Raw genomic sequence first — 21,511 nt, forward strand, 5'->3', positions numbered from 1 at the left:
TCAACATATATTTTACATATCCATACACAGTAACTACTTCTCTTTGATGTGGTGGTGTCTTACATACACAAGACATTGTGCTACATCCTGGTCTTGTACTTTATTCACTTTAAGGCATGTTGTGTTACTTAATAATCCTTCACTGATAAACATTTGGTTTTCCTGTGTAATTTTATAATACAGGAAATTCTCACTTCACCATGTTTTCTTTTTGTTTGTAGAATCATTTTAAGGGAGCTAAAAAGCTTTTAGTTCAATAAATGGATCCGCCACATCTGGATATCAGTAAATGTTATTACTTAGGACTCATTTTTAAGCAACAGAAACCCAACTCAAAATAACATTAAGCAAAAACAGGTATTTATTGTTTCACATAACTGAAAAGTCCAGGGGATATATTAGCTTCAGGCACGGTTGGATCCAGGGGCACATTGTCATCAAGACTCAAATGTCTCCATCATTTGGCTCTGCATTCCTCTGCACTGGCTTTGATCTTGGACTGGCTGATTCGACATGGTGAGCCCACTGTTTTGAGCTTCTCAGTCTACAAAGCTAAGGAACCTCAGTAAAGAGTTTCTGCGTTTCTCCTCTGCAGTTCAGTAAAACTCTTAGCTGAGTTATCACTGGACCAACTTGAATCCCTGAACCAATCACTAGCTGATCAATCAAGTCTGAATTACATGTTCACCCATAAAGACCAAGGCTGGGTATGACTGTCTGAACAACATGGACCAAAAAACAGGGAGGTGGTTCCAAGAAACATCAGGGAGCTGCAACAAAGAGATGGAATGGACATCAAAATGACTGATGTCAAAGAGAAGACAAGATACTGAAAAAAAGTGATCTTTGCTCAGAAAGTTTAAGGGTGACAGCTGCACTGTTATTTGTTGAGGATTAAATTATTTGGAAAACCCATTACCAGGAATGTTGTTCCTATCTTCAAGAAAGCCTAAATCCACTTGACTGGAATAAGCACACCCAACAGTTCTGGGTGTTACAAAAGTGTCAACATAACTTCAGTGGTCATAAGTCTGAAAAAGCCCAAGTGTCTTGCAGATGTGAAGCAGGACAATGAACTTCCCATTGGCAGAGTCCTGTGAGGTTAAGTCAGTGGTAAAATTTAAATTCAGTGAAAAACTTCTTGTGTTCCTTTTAGTCTTATGCCAAGTCAAATCGGTACCTTTCCGCAAGTTCTGGTACATCAGATTCATTTCTGTATTATTGCAGTAGAGAGGAATGGTACTTTTGGTTTCCCTTAGATCTGAGGTGCTGAAAATTATCAAATGTAGGCAGAGTGCAAATATCCTCTGCATTAAAAAAAAAGTTGCTGGTCAAGGAGTTTATAGCACAGTCCTTTCCTAATTTGAGTAGTGGGGTGAGGTGCAGGTTGCTTCTGTATAAAACTTGTTGGTGGAACTATATATAAGATTGGTTGAAATTAGTTGTAGTCTCGGGCAGCCAATTTGATTGCAGCAACATGTCCCAAAAGGGAGGTCTGGTCTGAGTCAGGTAGAGAGGCAAGAAAGGGACCTTGAGCAGAGCTTAATAAAAGGTCAGAGGTCAGAATATGATGGGGGGGGGCAAATTAATGTTGAAATTCTAGTTTTTCCTAAGTACTCCAGGATTAATCCACAGGATCTGTATAATTTTCTAATCTTAGCTGTTGTTTTCCAACACATATGTCCACGAATTTCAGTTCAAGGCAAGGATCTATCCTCAATTTAGCCAAAACTTCCTTGTTGGTGCCTATGCTACATCTGGGAACATTTAGGTTGAGAGGCAGGTTCACCAAGGTTAGCCCTACTTTCTTTGGTAATGAAATCTTCAGTTTCGTAACTCAGCCCATCTCCAGGAATCAAATCCAGACCTCAGATTGGTTGAACAGTGCTGCTAACTCAAGATAAATTCTGAGGCATGGAGACAGTAGCTAAGATTCTAGGTTTGCGTATTATGCTTTTTGCTTTTTCAACCATCCATTCTTGTACACTCTATATTAGATTCTTGAACAAATGATCCTCCTCACCCTAAGTCCCTCATTTTGTCTGAGGGTTGACAGGAATAAAGGGAATGTCTGGCAGTGTCAAAGTCTTTCTGTAAAAATTCAGGAGAAAGAGAATCATGCTGACTTTTTGAAGACAGTAGAAACATCATGTTTGTAGATAATTTTTTCCTTTACAATAATTGTTGCAATATAAGCAGGTCTAGTCAGATTCTTTGAGTGTGAGCAGGCTAGAGTAATCTGAGGCCTTGTATAGTCTGTAGAGGAATCAGGTCACTAAAACGTGTTGAGAAGCTAGGAGATGGTAAAAAGAAACCATTCCTAATGTTTAACCAGTGCATTCATTAAAGTAGTTGAGGACAGTTGGCCTTTACTTTAATTGACCATGAAGGAATGACATTTCCTCACGACACAAATTGAAGTATACTTGACACACTCTGATATGAGAATTCATGAGTCAAATTCTTTCTGCAGAAACAGGTTGAATGCCTGAGTACCTCATGGCAATGAATGAAGTTGGCCGCTCTGAAATCAGTATAAAACAACATTATTTAGACGGATGAAATTCCACTAAAAGGGTCTTATGACATTTGGAGCAGCAGCAGGAAACTTAAATTCTGATAAAATCCTTAGCTGCAGGCTTTGTAGACTTTTTTCAAGTCAGTATACAATTCCTACAAAAAAAGGTAAATTGGTAATGCAATTTGGTATGCTCAGTAAGTTATCATAGTTTATTCAAAGGGTCTACCTCCAAATATTCCTACTAACACCTACAGCCGATGGTATCAGACATCAAAGACCCATCTTAAAATTGTCACATTTTAAATTACATACGAGAAAGGATGTTCAAAGATTGTCTCTTCTGGATCCAGTGTTACATGTAGTTAGAGTTTTCAAACATTTGAAGTACAGAAGATATGCCAGGGTTAGAGAAACTGTTTTAGCTCTGAGAAAAGATTAGCTCTATTTACCCAGGAGACAGTAGTTAAACTGGAAAAAACAAAAACAAAACCCAAACGAACCAAGAAGCAGTTCAACTGCCATTGGTTGTTATAGTAATTTATAGTTTGAGAATAAGATGAATGATAATCTGGTATCCCTTTCAGATAATGTTGCCAGTAGTTTGATGATTTCGTAGTTAATGGTTCTCCTTTGCACAGAGTACCATGGCTGACGATGGTCCAATGTACAAGTTGATCTAGTACGGCCTCAATGTGCATCATAACATGGTGATTCAGGTACCAAGGAAAATCAAGATTTCAGTCATATTTCAAGTACCACTAGAGTATCTGTGAAAGAAGTTGATTAAGGGAAGTTGTCAGTGTCGAGTATGTATAAATTGCTCTCTAGCTAGATGATACCCTGAATCAAGTCCATTTGTGGATAGAGGTTGTTAATCTGAATGTATCTGACACCACTTTCAGTCCATGACTACCACTGAGGGTGGGGGTAGTGTGTCAAAGACATACTCCTATTCTTGCCTTAATTCTGAACCTGCATTAGTAAGTACTCCTAAAAATGTTCAGTGTCAACTGATGTTCAGAGGTACAGATCAAATATACTGTTGTCTAGGGCAGTGGTTTTCAAAGTGTGTTCTGCAGCATTCTAGACGTTGTGGTTTCTCCTTAGGGTTCAACCAAGGTGGTAGTAGATGCTGTGACAGGTTTCAGGCCCCCCACTTCTGCTTCGTCCATAGCAGCTTCACTTTTACTTTGGGCTTCCACATAGCTTTCATTCAATGGGCTTCATGGCCACAAAGCCTTTGGAAAAGCAATGATCTAAGAATAAGCTGTTCACAAAATGCTGAAATACAAAAAACGGGTCACAGAAACTGTGAGCAAAGCCTGTGGTCAGCTAGGGTGTTTTTCTACTACTCTTCCCTAATGTGGACCACATTACAGAACGATGAAATTAATGTTTGAGGTCTGCTATAAATTTGAATCACTTGACACTGGATGCAAATGACTTAGAAAACAAAGTTATTACTGGTATTAGGTGACAGCATTAGGGTTCTTGCAGCCAGCATACAGCTGTAAAATGCATTCAATTTTTTCTAAGTAATATTCCAGTAAGTCCAGGGATGGAGGAACTTTCAAGCATAGCTAACACCTCAATGGGCCACTCAAATTCTAAGAAAGAAAATATTGTCTTCTTTGTCCCCCTACTTTGCCCTTCATTTCCAATCTCACCCACCTGGGAAGTGATGCTTTAAAACAGAATTAAAGAAAATTCTACAAAGTATGCAATCTAGGGGCAGAATAAATATTTCTAATATCCCTGTTCTTCTTCCCATGCAGTCCCGTGTCTTTTACAGATTTGACAGGAAATAAATGGTCAAGACATAGGACTCTCAGGAAATATGCCAAGCAGCTAAATGACAAGGTAAAATAAAGGGGGACGGAGGGATTTCAGATGTTATTCTTGGGTCTCCAGGGCAATGTGTTGGCAACCAAGCACTGGCTATAATATAATACTCTACAGCAGCATGTCCCTATGAAAGACAGCGCTGCAAAAGAACATTCTGTGCTTGATGAAACTTAGGACATACTGGGTTAAAGAGCTACATGAGGCTCTTTGTTGTAAGCCCTCTGAGATTCGTAATGTAATAGTGTAATACTATACTGTTATAATGTGGGAGGACACATTTTACAGCATTTTATCAAATTACTGAACTGAAGCTTGCTACATGATATGACTGGCATATATCATATATCCACACATGTAAACAGTACTACTCTATTTTATGTAAATATTAACTTGAGGCTAGATTAAGTTCTTGATGTTTAAAAAAGACACGACACAAACAGGGAACTCTAATCAAACAGGCAATCTTTGGGAAGACCATAAAAAATGGCTGAAAAAAATCTTAAAGCAGTTATTTCATTTTGGATAGACTTGTCAGATTAACTCCTGCCTTACTGCATGGGACAATCTATCAGCATGGAGACAATCTGTTCCTAAACCATGGAATTCTACTCAGTTATCACCAGATTACATGATACGCTGAGGGCACCAAAAACAGGAAACTAGACATTTTCCTGGGTTTCCTAATCTCTAATCACTTAATACTGCAGGAAAAGTAGAGGCTAAGTCAATACTAAGGAGAATACTGGACTGGGAGTCAGAAGGCAAGGACTGGCCTCTATCATTTTATAGCTGTATCACCTTGGATAACCTTTAAAATTTGTTTCTTCATTTGCAAAAAGGATCATACTTTGTTAACTTGACAATAGAGATTAATGCATGTAAAAGTGCTTGAAAACTGTAAAGTGCTATATAAACATAAGGGATTACCATATAGGTTCTACCTGGATTTATCAAGAAGCCTTTTCAGGAATCTGATTGGAGCTTTGTGAGATGCTGTTTGATTAAGGGATTCCTTGGTAGAATTTCTTATATTTGTGTGAAAAGTTCTGGTTCCTGAGTAATCCCAAAGAAGATGCTACGAGGAGTTCACCGTGTCATTAGTCTCAATCCTGATGGGTCTGAACATTTGCTTTCTCATTCAGTGGGATACTACATATTTGAAGTAGAAAAGAGAGTAAGGTTGAGTGACCTTGCTGGGATCCTAGACACTTCATGAACTTCGATAATTTGAAACTGTGGGGTGTTGTCCAATGTTGTTCTCAAAAAGATGTTGCCATTCTTCAGACAGTGTTGATCACTATAAATCCCCTGGTCCAAACTGGTGTGTCTCTGAAACTTTAACTCAAACAATGAAATGCACTATCAGGGAACAAACTGGGCCTGGTTGTGATAAAACAGCTTCAACTATTTGGCTTGAGTTTCACTTCACTATAAAGGGCTGTGCTCAATCTGGGTAGGACAGGAGTGGAGATGAAGGCCACATCACGATGGCTGAATGCCTCTTGGTTCACAGTGGTCCACTGGAAAGATGTCTTCTTCAGTAGTAAGGTGGAAGTAGTCACCACGGGCAAAAGTCCAGGTACCAGAACTGTAGGCTGATGGAACAGCACAGGGAAGGTAGTCAGATGATCCAGGTGAACACAGCAATCAGGAGGCACAGGACTGAAAAGGACAAGGACAAAACAGATAAGGTAACAAATGCATGGAACTACAAACACAGGACTCTTAATACCAGAGTGGCTTTTCTATTAATGCATCAGCTGCCAGATGATAAATGGGACTGGAGGTATCACACTGGTCATAAGAACAAAGTGTTCTGGCAAAGGAAGCTTTCTCACTCTTGAGAGCAAGTTGTCTTAGCAAAGAGGAACTGTCCTAAGCCTCAAATTCTTGGAGCAATTTGCTCTGCTGGGCTGGGAAGAAGGAAATGGACCCACAAGTAGAATGAAAAGAATGGAGATATAAATTTATATACCAAAACCAAAACAAAATACTGTCCTTTCTCAAACTCTCTTGAACACTTTCTTTGAAAAATCATCTTTCAGTAAGATTTTATCTTAGGTGGTAGAAAGGTATCTGCAAAATAATGTTATGATTCTAGCAACCCTCTGTAACTCCCCATCAGTTTTTCTTAATATTTGAGGCCTCCCCAACTCTTCAAATTTAGAATTAAAAAACAAGGTGCCAGGGAGAAATCTCAAAGAAACGGAGAACAAACTTTGCAGGTATGAGGCCCAGGTTCCATGCCCGACACTTCATGGTACCCTAGCATTGCTGAAAGCAACCCTGAGCACTGTTAGAAGCAGTTCCCAAACACCATCAGGTGTGGTCCAAAACAAGCAACCAAACAAAAACGCACCACAAGACCCAAGAAATAGGAAATAAGGCCTATATGTCGTGTCTTTGCTTCTCATTAATAATGAGGTTATCACTCAGATTAGGCAAACACTGAGTATTTATTCTGATAGCCTGCTCTCTAAATTCTTCCTAATAAACATTTAACCAAATGCACTGGCAAATGTTGGCAAAGATGAACAGAAAGGCCTTTGCTGAGAGCAAATGCAATGTACTCAAACTATTTTACAAGGTAAAGAAAGGGGGGAAAGGTAACAGATCACAAGTCGAAAGAAAGTTATTTATGGTTAAAAGACTCATGGAAATTGGAGAATCGAAATTGGTTATTGAGAAGATGGCAGAGTTTTGACAGATAAAGAACCAGAAAAGGCACTCTGGGTTAAGGAAGAGAGCATGAACAGAGAAAAGTGTAGAAATGATAAAAATTAAGGCATTTTGGAAAATGGCAAGTACCGTAGTTCACTTTGGATGGAGCGTTGCCAGTTTGTACTGAGGGTCTGGCAGACATTCGCATCTTCCAATTCCCAGTAACAGTGTGAGTGGCAGTGTTTGCTCAGGTGTCGCCTCTTTTCTCAAGGAAGATCAAAACTGAAAATATCCAGGGCTCCACAACTGCTGCCACATCCTGATAAGCTCTTCCAGGTTCAGTTCTTGATACTCTGGAGTCAATGCCGTGGTCACCATGAAAATTCGCTGCTCCAGCTAGTGCAGAACATGGCGGCAGCAAAACCCTTTCAACAACCTATTCTGGACATCTCATGTTTTGTCACAGAATTTCAAGCTTTGGCTTCCAGTTGGTTTTTTCCCCCTCCTTTCTCCCAACAAAAACATCTTATCAACAGTCATCAAGTTCTTTTGAGGTACGACCAGATTTAATTACAATGCGCTAAAAGACCAACAAAGTTTTCTCAAAGTCATTTCTCTGGAAGCGAGATCAATTGTCTCTGCCCTTGAAGGTAAAGTTCAACTGATTTTTTCAGACATTTGTATGAAACAGCAGAACTGGTTAACAACCAGACAGAATACACTTAAATGTGTTTGTATTCACTTGCTTAGAGCTGTACCACTGATAAGCACCACTCCACAAGACAAAAATGTTTGAAATCCAACAGTTCAAACATTTCTATAGTGTTTACTGGATAGTGGCCCTGGAATTTGATATAAGCAGCTGACAATTAACAAAGAAGCAAAAAACTGGCATTTTGGCCATTTTAGTAACACACTCGCAAGCAATTGGAACAAGGCAGGGCAGGACATTTTTTTTTAACACTTCAAATCTACTGATTCTGAGGCTCAGTAGTTCTAATACAACTTCCAAGAATGTCAACCTTCAGTTAATAAAGACAATCCCCTCTCCCAGCATCTTCAGGAATACCACGACTGGTTCCATCTGTTCAAGTAAGCCGGCGTGCAGATTTTCCACCTGCACCATTAGTGATCTGGACTTGGCAGCACCATTTACAGTTAAGTCTGTTCACGATCAACCATACAGACTAGGTTTACAAAGCAGGAGAGCGAGTAACGGATGGCAACAGTGAAAAATGGTCAGCGAACAAGGAAAATCATTAGGCACCAGTAAAAGCAGCGAAAAACAAAGTTGCTGGGTCAACGATCAAATCGGCTTCTTGACAGAGAAAAATATCCACTCTCGTTTTAGCTGCTCTATATTGGGTGCCACTGTACCATATGCACCAGCCACCCCTCAGGCACCCCGTGGTGAAAGCCAAGGACTCAGAACAGAAGCCAAGTAGTGGAGTGTTGTTACCCCAACAGCCATTATGCATAGAACAGCTCACATATCTCAGGGATTCGAACAGGGGCTTCAAATTGGTTGGAAAGGGTCCCAATGACATCTTAGGCCTCAGTTTCCTCCCTGTGGCATAAAGGAATTGTGGGTCTCAACGCTTTGGGGCCACGGCCCCCTTGAAAACTTGCTGGCCAAGAAGCCTCATTTCCCCTCCCCGCTCAGATGCACCTCCCCGCTAACCGCCGCATCTGATTCCAGGGGATCCGAGGTTCTGCAGTCGAAGGACTGGGCCTGCGCTAAGTTTTCTTACAAAAGGAAACACACACACACACACAAACGGACGAGATCATCCCCTACGCACGCCGGCGCTCCGGAGATTTCAAAGCGCGTTCAATCCCACAAATATCGAGAGGCAGAGGAGGAAACTGAGGCGCCAATTAAAGAGTGACTTGCCTAAGGTCACTCGGCCAGCTGGTGGCTAGGCCCGGAAGCAAACCCAGCTCTTCCGACTCCGAAGCTCGTCTCCCCGCCCCGGAGCTGCCGCCAGAGCCGCCGGCCCCCACTAAGGCGGCATGAGGAGGAAAAGGCAAAGAAGAAAGCCCACCACCAACCATCCTCCGGCCCCTTCTTGACCCAGCTGGGTCCTAGCAGGCCCCGAAGGGTGGCGCTGCCAGGCCTCCAGGCCGGCCGCGGCGGCCCCCGCCTCCCCAGCCGCGCCAAATCCCGCCGCCGCCGCCGCCGCCGCCGCCTCCCCGGGAGCGGGGCGGAGCAGCTGCCCGCCGCCGCCGACCACCCGGACGACTCCTCGTCGAATAGCAAACGCATAGGCCGCCGCCCGAGTTCTGCGTACGAGAAGAAAGACTCGGCGCGAGCGCCAACGGCCACCGGGCGCGCGCCGCGGCGGCCGGGCCTGCGCCCCTAGAGCTGGATGCCAGAGCAGGAGAAAGAGCCGCCAACCGATCGCTCGATCGACCGCGCGCCCGCTCCTTCGCCCTACCAGACCGGGGAGGGGGGGAGGGCGCGCCAGGGCTTCTTCGAGTGAGGGGCCTGACTCCCCGGCGATGAGACAAGATGGCTCCTCCGGTCCGCACCTCAGCTACCGTCCCGGCTGCGTCGCTCGGCCCGCCCCCGGTACTGTTTCTTTAAATGGCGGAGAGGGTCGGGAAAGCCGGAAGAGAGGCGCGCGCCCTCACGTGACGGGGGCGGGCCGACGAGCAAGATCCGGTCACGCGGGCGCGCGAGTTCCCCGCCAATCGGGAGGCGTGGCAGCGGGGCGGGGGCGGGAGGAGTTGCTGCGCTCTGATTGGCTCGCCGGAGCACGGAGGCCTCGGGGGTTTGGGGCGTCGGGGAGTGCGCGAGGCGTTCCAGGCTGTGTGCGCTGGCGGAGACAAAGCGGTGGTTTTGGCGGCTGCGGTAGCGGCGGCGGCGAAGCCCTGACCGCCGAATCGCGTGGCGTAGAATCCTGTCACTCCCTCATCCTGAGCGGCGCGCGGCGACCGGTCGGTTTCGCGGCGGCGGCGGCGGCGGCGGCGGCGGCGGCAGAGCGGCGGCAGCACATGGTTCCAAGAGCGCGCTGCGGTTGTTGGGTTCCAATTCCGCGGGGAGGGACAAAGGCAGTTGCGAGCGCCGGGCAACGCCCGGTGGGGTGGTGCTCTCGCCACTGCCCTCGGTCTGACTTTTGAAACACTGGGACTAGCTCCTCTGAGAGAAGGAGGCCGGGGACGAGGCCCGCAAGGGCCCGAGGCTGACGCCGGGTCGGAGGGGAGTGGGGGAGGGGCGCGGCCCGCCTGAGATGATTTTGGGCGGGTCAGTTCTGAGGCGTTTTTAGTGGGGTCGGGGAGCTAGTTGGCGTCTCTCTGGTGAGGAGATTGGGGCGAGCCAGGTTCTGTCGGCTCTGAAAAGAATTCGGCCATCCGCTCACAGGCGGTCTTTGGGGCGGTGACGCCGGAAATCACGCCGTATGTGTGCCGTCGACCTCATGGTCTCCAGGCCGGCCTGCTTAAGGAGCGTTGGTGGTGAAGACAAGGGCGAATGAATAGTTTTATGACAAATTAGTGCCGTTCCCGGTTGGTCAGTTTGTGGATTGGTATATTTCTTGACCGAAACGTAAATAGAACACTGGAAGAATGAAGATGGAGTCCTAATAAAACCTCCAAGACCAGGATCATCTACTATTAAGACAACATTCAACTTACTGAACGAATTGCACCTTCACGCTGAAGCTTCCTAAGACTACAGATTTACGAGATAATTCTTTTCAAAATACGGCATCAAAACCATTGAGATTTTAAGGAATTCAATTATATTTCAGCCACCTCTGAATATATTTTGGACCGACATTTCGGTAGCTTTCAACTGTAAGCGCAGACCAATCATTTACTGGAAGGAACCCTGGAAAATCCAGATAAAGTTTTATAGCCCAGTTAGTGGGTAAAGGCCGGAAGACCCCCTTGCACTCATGGCTTTCTCAAATTACAGCAGTTTGAATCGTGCCCAGCTAACCTTTGAGTATCTGCATACCAATTCGTAAGTATCGTAGGTCACCCATAATGCATTCCTGTTAATCCAGAGATCCTTTCCGTGGGAGATTCTGCTCTTTATTTCCGTTCCTTGGGACTGTGACACTGGATGAGTCTTGAGCTCGGTATTGAAGAACTGAGATCAGTGAATTGGTTGCTAATCCAGAAGAATATGATCTTCGTTTATCAGATCAAAATTTAATTGAGCAATTATTAGAAGTCAGTACATTGTTTCAAGTGCTAGGAGTTCATCAAGTACTATCCTTTGGATCACCGCAAATTGGACCATTATATGATCAACTGTTTCCCTTTAGCAACAACAGCTAAAATGGTTGGGTTATAAGAAAACCAAAACAGAAAGAAGACATTTTTGTCTTTTGGGCTACACCCTGCTATACGCCAGGCTTATACCTGGCTGTGCTCAGGGATCACTTGGCGGTACCCAGAGGACCCACCATGGGCAATAATGGGCATCAGACCCTGATCAGCCTCATGCAAGGCAAACACCTTAATCCCCGTGCTAGCCTCTGAGAAGGAAGACATGTAAATGATAACTTTTGAGAAGAAATTATAAAAGTGGCAGTATACACCCTTCATCCCACCCCTCCCCCCCAGCAAGCAGTTGACTGTATTTTTGTGGAAATTCATCCCTACGTCCAATATAATTTCCGCAAGCAAAGCAAGAATTGGCAGCTTGTTTAAGCGCATGATAGTCTTTCCCTAATATGTATAAGTCAGAGAACACAGTGTGTTCTTAAATTTAAGAGGAAATTGCCATCACTCCACAGTTGGTCTGGAATGTCTTGGAGTTAATCCTTAAAAGCTCTCTTAGGATTCTGTGGGGGTTTCACTAGTGTTTTAATATATTGATTTGTCACTTTCAGTTGAAGGTGTTATACAGTCAGTAGTACTTGGAGAGGTGATGCTAAATGAGTAGTCGAGTTATCTGAAGAATTATCTCTAGAGTTGAGAACATAGGTTCCAGTTATCCAGGAACAGGATATTTATCCAATAATTATCCAAAAAAGGATAATTTTTAATCTTTGAGAGTGAAGTACATACTGTTTGTGATAACTGTAAGTTTTGTTTTTAAATAAAACCCAGTTAGGCAAGTGAAAATTACCAAAGAGCTGTATTTTGTTGAGGAAGCTCTTTGAACTAGAGTTTGGGGCTAAGTACCTGAGAGACATAGGTGAATTCAGATGCTCTGGGTGACGAGTAGAATGATAAATTAGGTCCAGCCCTAATCACAGGCTACTTAGCTATTTGACTGTTTGGCTTTGGGCAAACCTTGGGTAATTTTTATTTGTATTTACATATTTAGAACAAGCAACACTTATTCACAGGTTGTTTGATAGCTCAGTTTTTTTTTCTAATCACGATTTTCAGGTTTTTTTTTTTCCTTTTTTGATTTTCTTTTTCCACATCTGATTGTGTTCAGGACTTACTCATAGCTCTTCACTTAGAGGTTACTCCAGGCAGGCTTGGGGGAACCATATGGGGTGCTGGGGATCTGAGTCAGCAATGTGCAAGGCAAGTACCTTACTTGCTGTACTGTATCTTTCTGTCCCTGTGTTTCTGGTTTTGAAAGAGTCTTTTGAGATAAGATTGTAGGGGAATCTTTGAGGTCCCTGTGAGACTTAAGGATTTATCTACCTCTCCAAAGACTGACTTGTTAGTAATAGTTACAATGAATTAATTACTTCATGAAAGTCAATTTTTGTTTTGGGGCCACACACCCAGGGCTTACTCCTGGCTCTAAACTCAGTGATTATTCCTGGCAGGGATTAGGAGACCACATGGGGTGGCGGGGATTGAACCTGGGTCAACCATGTGCAAGGTAAGTGCCCATGTGCAAGGCAAACACCTTACCTGCTGTACTATCCCTCTGCCCCCCCACCCCAAAAATCGATTTTAAACAGTTCTAATACATAGCAACCCTGCTGCTAGCTCAGGGGTTATTTTAATTTTTTACGTGACCAAACAGGCTCAGAGGTGTCAAAATTTACAAAGCCACTGAATAACAAAGGTAAAAAGATTCTTCTGGCCATATTTAACCTAGCTAGTGGCTTTTGTACATATTTGGGCAACACCTGGCAGTTCTCAGGGCTTCCCGCTGGCCCTCTGCTTAGGGAAGACCCCTGGCAAAACACAGGAAATCAAACTGGTTGGTCAAATGAAAGGCAAATACCCCACCTTCTGAACTATCTCTCCGCCTCCCTAGTTAGTACTTTTAACCACTGGGCATTATGCAATACTGATTCCAGTCAGTTTTACCTTCTAGAACTTGTTCTCCCTGTTTTAGGAAACGTTTTATTATTTTTAAAACTTTAGTTTTGGCGTTGTGATTGTTGCTCAGAGTATAGACCACATGCCTTGCATGTGGGGAACACAGCAAAACAAAACCCAACATTTTTTTTCTTTTTTGGGTCACACCCAGTGATGCTCAGGGGTCACTCCTTGCGGTGCTTGGAGAACCATATGGGATTCCGGGGATTGAACCTGGGATGACTGCTTGCAAGGCAAACACTCTACCTGCTGCACTCTCACTCCAGCCCCAACAAAACCTTTCTTTAACTTTAGTTTATTGTTCATAACTTGAGGATTGTGGGGTCTTTCCTCTATTTCTTTTGCTGTTTTATAGTTTAACAGTAAGTGGGCATAATCAAGGCAAAAAACTGCACTGTAGCACTGTCCTCCCATTGCTCATCAACTTGCTCGAGTGGGCACCAGTAACATCTATCAACAAATTGTGAGACTTGTTACTGTTTTTGGCATATCGAACATGCCATGGGTAGCTTGTCCGGCTTTGCTGTGTGGGTGAGACACATTTGGTAGCTTGCTGGGCTCTCCTAGATGGGCGGAAGAATCGAACTCGGGTTAGCTGTGTGCAAGGCAAACGCCCTACCCTCTGTGCTGTCTCTCCAGACTTAATTGAAAACCTAAAAATAGCCAAAACAATTGGTGTGCACACACACACACACACACACACACACAAATACACACACACACATCTGATCTCTTTAGCAAAGGATGGATAAGACAAGAGAAACTTTTTATTTACTGGGGTATTTTTTTGCCACCTCTGGCAGTGCTCATAGACTGTTCCTTAGCTTTGTGCTCCGAGGTTAAAACTAAAACTTTGTTTCTAGGGCCACCCTCAGCAATTCTCAGGGTTCTCAGGGCTTACTCCTGGCAGGGGTCTGGAGACTTTATGTAATGCTCAGGGCCAGGGTTGACTGTGTAGGCAAAAAACAAAACCAAAAAAACCACCTAAATTACTTAAGGAGAAGTTGGAAAATTTACTGTGAATTTGACACCTGGTGAAATGGGATCACTTGCTACATGAACAAACGTTTGGGGATTGGATGAACAAAGGCTCTGGATTTTTTTTTTTCCTCTTTGAGTCACACCCGGCAATGCTCAGGGGTTACTCCTGCCTTTGCACTCAGGAATCACTCCTGGCAGTGCTCAGGGGACCATATGGGATGCTGGGAATCGAACCTGGGTCAGTTGCGTACAAGGCAAATGCCCTACCTGCTGTGCTATTGCTCCAGCCCCTGTGGCTCAAACTTTTAAAGCAGTCTGTTTTTGAATGTGTCCAGTACTCACAGAAGAAAATAAGAAACTGATACCAAGATAAGTTTTTGGTCGTAATCAGTTTCAGAAAGCTGTGTGTGTGTTCAGTGTTGACCGAGTTAGAAGTTCATTACCAAAGGAACAAAAAAGGGGTGGGTGGTTTGGGTCTTTACCTGGTGGTGCCCTAGATCTTTGTTCAGGGTCACTATTTGTGGTGTACTTTGCTTCGGGTTGAATCGAGGTCACCTGCCAACCACTTTAACAGCTTTATTTATCTCTGTGCTACCAAATTGTTAAGTTTTCATATACAAGGGTAGATGTAGTTCTTGGGATTGATACAAAGTACTGTTAGGAAGATTTGTCTTTAGTATCTTTGTTATTTAAAAATTTATTTTAGGACGTCTGCCCTCTAAATATATTGCCTTATACTAAATTATGAAAGAAATGGTCCTTTGCTTATCTCCCATTCTATTGTAGAATTTCCTGTAAAGCCCAGGCTAGAAGGGTAGAAATTTGATGCAGTGAATAGGCTTGGACTAGAGAGCCAGTCAGTCTTGGAAGCTGGCTATTTCCATTGGGCATATCAACTTCTCCAAGCCTTAGTTTCTTCACCTGTAAAATGGGGCTACAGAAAAAAAAATTAAAAACCTAATTTCCCAACTATGCAATTCTGTGTCACTGCTTGGGGTTTATGTTAATAACTGACACGATACATGAAATCTGCTAGGCAGCATTTAAAAATCAAGTTAATATGTTTCTGTAATAAATACCAAATCCTAAGTAGAGATTATTTTTGTATCCGTAAAGATTGGTGTTAAAATTTTTCTTTACATTTGGCCTTATTCTTAAAGAATGCTGTTTTTAGGGTTCAGAAAGATAGTACCATGGGTACGGCACTTACCTTGCATGGGAACAACCCAGGTTCAAAACCTGATATTTGGGCTGGAGTGATAGCACAGAGGGTAGGGTGTTTGCCTTGCACTCGGCCAGCCTGAGTTCAATTCCCAGCATCCATTATGGTCCCCAAGCACCGCCAGGAGTAGTTCCTGAGTGCATGAGCTAGGAGTAACCCCTGTGCATCGCTGGGTGTGACCCAAAAAAGGAAAGAAAAAATAAAAACCAACTCTGACATCCCATGTGGTCTGCTGAGCCCCCTAGGAATGATTTCTGAGTGCAGAGCCAGGAGTAAGCCTGAGCACTTCCAGGTGTAGTCCCCAAAACAAACTTTAAAAAGAATGCTATTTTAGATTCTGTTTCTTTGAAAATATTTGTTTCTTTCTAAAAGACCAATCACTGTCACTGTCCTTCCATTCTTCAGTTTTCTCGAGCAGGCCCAGTAGTGTCTCCACTGTGAGACTTTGTTGTTAACTGTGTTTGACATATCGAATACGTCATGAGGAGCTTGCCAGGCTTTGCTGTGCGGGTGGGATACTCTCGGTAGCTTGCGAGGCTCTCCGAGAGGGACCGAGGAATCGAACCTGGGTCGGTCATGTTGGCTGCGTGCAAGGCAAACGCCCTACCCGCTGTGCTATTGCTCCAGCCCAAAAGACCAATATGTTTCAAATATTTTCATCTAAATCAGGGGTTGCTCAAATTTTTCCCACTATCTTATTTTCTGTTTTTTTTTTTTCTTTTTTTGACTTGTTTCTATTAAGGCTGTTCCTAGTTTTGCTTGGCTTGATGTGATGCTAGACTTGGAATGCTGAGGGCTGCTAGGATTACAACTGATTGATGCTTTCAGGAGCCATGTAGAGCTAAGGATTGAATGCAGGGTCTTGCACATGCTGGGCATGTTCTCTGCCACTGTGCTACTCTGCAGCCCCAGATCATTTTGTAACACAGCCATGCTTATTAATTTCTATGCATTTATCGTGATTGCTTTTGTGGAATTGATAAAAATCATTGAGTAGTTGATTCAGACTGGATGGTCGACATAGCCTGAAATATTTACTGTCATCTTTTAAGGAAAAGGTTTGCCAACATTTGATCTGAGTGATAAAGTATATAATCTGGCTAGTCAGAACACTCAGATTTTGAAGGAACTTGTTTGAGTGAGCTCTTAATTCTGATACCCTGAAGATTAAATGATTATGTCTTTATAGCCTGTGACATTAGTTTTTCTTTAAAGTCTTGTCTCTTGGGGCCAGAGCTATAGTCCATTAAGTAGCGTGTTTGCTTAGCATGCCGCCTACCCTGGTTTGATTTCTGGCAGCCCATACGGTAACCCAAGTCTAGTCAGCACTGCCAGGTGTGGCCAAAAATCTTTTTTAATTAAGGGGGGAAAAAGGATTGAAATCGGTTACAGATACATAAAACCATATGTATATATATATTTTGACGGTGCCACAGATCACACCTAGTACTTCATATGTGCTTTACCCACCGAGCTATTTGCCTACTCCCAGGAGAGGTTACACATTATGTGATTACTGGGCTAGATATTTATGTAATCTTGTTCTTTCCTTAGCACTATGATAAACTTAGTTGAATACTTGAGAGTAATAACTGATAACTTGAGACAGGAACTAGTAACCATAATTAAAATGCATTTTTCTTCTTAGTATAGTATACTTACCTCTGTTTGTTTCGGGTTTGGTTTCCATTGCACACTCCGCTGTGCTTACTTGTTACTTGTTCTGTGCTCAGAGCTCACTACTGGCAGGTCTCAGGGGACCATAGGGGATGCTGGGGATCAAACCCAGGTCAGCTGTGTTCAAGACAAGCCTCCTACCTGCTGTACTATGACTTCAACCCCAGTGCTACTATTCTTGGCAGGGACAGAAGGCACACCCAGCACAATGTTCAGGGCTTACTCGTAGTGCTGCACTCAGATAGATCACTCCTGGCGGACTTGGGAGACCATATAGAGAGCCAGGGATCAAACCCAGGCCAACTGTGTGCAAGGAAAGCGCCCTACCCACCGTATTGTCTCTGCCCCCTAACCCCAGTATTCTTTTACTTATGATTTCAAACTTAAAGAAAAATTGCAAGAATAGTTTTGTGTGTATTCTGCACATAATACAAATCATAGTGAAAACTAGGAAAAATAGCCAAAAATAGTTTTGCAAAGATTTTTTCCAGATGGTTTGCCTCATTTGTTTTAATTTATATTTGGGGGGGCAGGGTGGTGAGGGGCCGGAGCAATAGCATAACGGGTAGGACGTTTGCCTTGCACGTGGCTGACCTGGGTTCGATTCCTCCTCCCCTGTTGGAGAGCCTGGCAAGGTACCGAGAGTATTCTGCCCACATGGCAAAGCCTGGCAAGCTACCCATGACGTATTTGGTATGCCGAAAACAGTTAACAAGTCTCACAGTGGAGACGTTACTAGTGCCCGTTCGAGCAAATCGATGGACAACAGGACAGTGCTACAGTGCTATAAAATGGGGCTAATTGGGCATGATTATACCAAATGATACAGTGACCTCATACATTGTAAAGCCGCATTTAAGAGACGGTGATAATTTTAAAAAATTTTATGTATATTATACATAAACCAAAATTGGTCAGTGTGGTGGCAGCTTGCTGTTTGGTGTCAATCATTAGACCGATCTGGTGTCAGTCGTTAAGCTGTCCGTCATTAGGCTGATAAAACCCAGGTTGGCCACTTGCAAGACGAACACCCTACCTCTATACTGTTGCTTTGGTCCCAGAGACTAATTTCTCTTAATCCTGGATTTTCCTAGGATAAGATAGGTGGTCAGCGGGTAGGGCTTTAGCCTTGAATGTGGCCAGCCCGGGTTCAATTGTGCCGTCCCTCTCTGAGAGCCTGGCAAGCTATCGAGTATTCCGTCCTCACAGCAGAGCCTGGCAAGCTCCCTGTGGCATATTCGATATACCAAAAACAGTTACAAGTCTCACAATGGAGACATTACTGGTGCCCGTTTGAGCAAATCAATGAACAACAGGAGGACAGTGGTAAGATAGGTGGTAAAAGTTAAAGAGTTTTATCATAATATGCTTTGGTTACTGGCGGTGGGTTTGTGACTGCTAGGAAGATCATGAATGCAGTTGTAATTGATGTTTCTTAGAAGTCACTGCAAAACTGAGTGAAAGAACAGGATATTTAAGTATAAGAGGCTTGCTTTCGGTGTTATTCCCTTGTTCATTTAATTACTTGTTTAGGTCTTGTGGTATTTTGGGGGTTGTGTGTATTTGTAGTAATCAAGAAATAAGTCAACTCTAGAGACAATATTTCTTATGACATGTTGTGTTGAAAGTGGGTTCACAACTCTAAGTATATTAAAGCAATTTGAATATAAACTGGGTATGCTGGAGTTTCTCAGCTTCATTTCCTAGCCATTAAGATAACTTATCTTCATATCTAAGAAACCAATAGAAGCTATCAGCATGATGAGCTTCTGAATAATCTTTTGGTTTAAATTCAGGCCGGGGAATAGAAATAGGTCATTTTCCTTACATAACGAGTACATTTACACATTCAGTATTAAAGATGTTAAACTGCTATAAACTGTTTTGATTAAGGCAAAGATAAGAGCCACAGATTTGTTGAAGGCAAAAGGGTTTGTTAAATAACATGTATCTTTTGTTAGGTTGATTTTTTTTTCTTTTTTTCCCCCATTTTGGGTCACACCCAGTGATGCGCAGGGGTTACTCCTGGCTCATGCACTCAGGAACCACTCCTGGCAGTGCTTGGGGGACCATATGGGATGCTGGGAATTGAACCTAGGTCGGCCGTGTGCAAGGCAAACGCCCTACCTGCTGTGCTATCGCTCCAGCCCTGGTTGATCTTTCTTGGGTTACCTGCAAAGGTTTTTAGTTCCCTGAAGAAAAGAATTGCCTTTGAAATTTGTTCATGTATTTTCATTGTAAATCTTAGCCATAAACATGTGCTTTTGAATGTATCTGAATAGTAAAAATTATGCAGTAAGTTTTTGGGTATTACGATTTAAAGAGAGTTATAATTTTGATTTAGCCTTTGCTCATGGGATCTATCATTAATCAGTTGACTGTAATGATGGACATCTGTTCCTTTTTTTATTTTTTATTTTTGCCTTTTGGGCACACCCAGTGATGCACAGGAGTTACTCCTGGCTCATATGCACTCAGGAATATGGGATGCTGGGAATTGAACCCAGGTCAGCAGCGTGCAAGGCAAATACCCTACCCACTGTGCTATTGCTCCAGCCCCCAGGACCCTTTTTATGTTTTATATGTCAGTATATCCTAAAAGTATTTGTTAACTACTATTTTTTTTAACCTTGTGTTTGAACCTGGGTCTCATGCATGCAAGATTTATGCTGTACTTCAGAACGACATCCTTAGCTACTACATTTTTGGAGATAATCTGGTAGCTTACTGATGGGTGTGTGAAGCAGTATTGATACTGTGTGGAACAATGAAAGAGTTTTTGGGGGGCTGGAGTGATAGCACAGTGGGTAGGGCGTTTGCCTTGCACGCGGCCTGATCCAGCATCCCTTATGGTCCCCAAGCACGGCCAGGAGTAATTCCTGAGTGCATGAACTAGGAGTAACCCCTGTGCATTGCTGGGTGTGATCCAGAAAGAAAAAAAAAACAAAGATTTTTTTTGTTTGTTTTCCTTTTTAGCTTCCAAATGCACAAGGCTTATTTCTGAACATAATATAGAAAGCAGCTAAAAAGAGTTGCTTTGTATTTCCCTCTGAGATTTTACTAAATTCTAAATGCCTTCTATTTTAATGTGTAGCGATAAAAATTATATATTGCAGGGGCTGGAGCAATAGCACAGTGGGTAGGGCATTTGCCTTGCACGCAGCTGACCTAGGTTCGATTCCCAGCATCCCATATGGTCCCCCGGGCACTGCCAAGAGTAATTCCTGAGTGCATGAACCAGGTGTAACTCCTGTGCATCGCCGGGTGTGATTCCCCCCCCCCCAAAAAAAATTATATATTGCAATTATTCTTGTTTTAAGGGCAAAAAAGGTATCAATTAGTTTTACAAATTATTCATATTGATCATTTACCTATAAGGTTCACCTGTGTCATTCTTTAATTCATTTCCAAAGATAATATATTTTGCATCCAAGTTGTAGTCTCATTCTGACAATGTAGTTGTGTTGTGTTTTTCATGAAGCTGTTTCTGAAATGTCTTTTTTTTTTTAACGTGATAAATTTCTCAAGCAGGCCCAGTAATGTCTCCATTGTGAGATTTGTTACTGTGTTTGGCATATGGAATACGTCACGGGGAGCTTGCCAGGCTTTTGCCTTGTGGGCAAAATACTCTCGGTAGCTTGCCCGGCTCTCCGAGAGGGGCGGAGGAATCGAACCGGGCTTGGCCAGGGTGGCTGCGCACAAGGTAAACGCCCTACCGCTGTGCTTTCGCTCCAGCCCTGTTTCTGAAATTTCTTAAGTTAAAGTGCTGATGTTGATATGAGAATTATAGCAGAATTGTCTTGCTTTTTTTCTTTTGATTCAAGTTTTTTAATAGCATTGTAACACTGTCCTCTCGTTGTTCATCAGTTTGCTCGAGCAGGCCCAGTAACGTCTCCATTGTGAGACTTGTTACTGTGTTTGGCATATCAAATATGTCACTGGGAACTTGCCGTGTGGGCAGGCTACGAGAGTAGCTTTCTGGGAGGGGCTGAGGATAGCACTTAAAAATTTTGTAATATAGAAAAGTACACAAAGTTTTATTATTTTAGAGTTGGTAGGAAAATAAATGAAAATTTGAGATCATTGTTAGATATGGCTTTAACTTCTATCGCCTCCAAATCACCTTAATTTTTCAACTTTTTTCTATTTCACAGAGTATTTTATAGAAAACTTTTTTTGCATATTTTTTATGTTGATAATTTGAAGAATTTAAGATGATTCCGAAGATTCTCGAGATGGTTCTAATTATTTTTAAAAATCAAGAACATGAATGTTGGGGCTGGAGAGCACAGCAGATAGGATTTTTGCCTTGCACATAGTTGACCCAGGATTGATCCCTGACACCCAGTATGATC

At 43.0% G+C, this 21,511-nt stretch overlaps 2 protein-coding genes across 5 annotated transcripts in view; one reads left to right on the plus strand and one right to left on the minus strand.

Annotated features, from left to right (window-relative positions):
• Positions 1-338: 338 nt before the first annotated feature.
• Positions 339-10,026, minus strand: TUG1 (taurine up-regulated 1). Its single transcript, XM_056116562.1, has 4 exons — positions 9,966-10,026; positions 9,762-9,901; positions 7,175-9,564; positions 339-6,028 (listed from the first exon to the last, which is right to left on the minus strand). Exons 1-3 carry the CDS (start codon positions 10,024-10,026, stop codon positions 9,031-9,033), a joined length of 735 nt encoding a protein of 244 aa, XP_055972537.1. The 3' UTR covers positions 339-6,028; positions 7,175-9,030.
• A 255-nt stretch (positions 10,027-10,281) lies between these two features.
• Positions 10,282-21,511, plus strand: part of MORC2 (MORC family CW-type zinc finger 2) — a 47,716-nt gene continuing 36,486 nt past the window's right edge. For 2 of the 4 annotated variants that reach the window (XM_056116520.1, XM_056116522.1), the window contains exon 1: positions 10,287-10,994. In XM_056116520.1, the coding sequence (XP_055972495.1) occupies positions 10,927-10,994 (68 nt within the window). In that variant the 5' untranslated portion in view covers positions 10,287-10,926. Of the gene's footprint in view, positions 10,995-21,511 lie in introns of all 4 variants that reach the window. The other 2 variants (XM_056116521.1, XM_056116523.1) reach the window with 2 other exon arrangements.

The sequence above is a fragment of the Sorex fumeus genome, unplaced genomic scaffold (genome assembly GCF_029834395.1).
Source record: "Sorex fumeus unplaced genomic scaffold, SorFum_2.1 ptg000032l, whole genome shotgun sequence".
In the NCBI taxonomy this organism is placed as follows: domain Eukaryota; kingdom Metazoa; phylum Chordata; class Mammalia; order Eulipotyphla; family Soricidae; genus Sorex; species Sorex fumeus.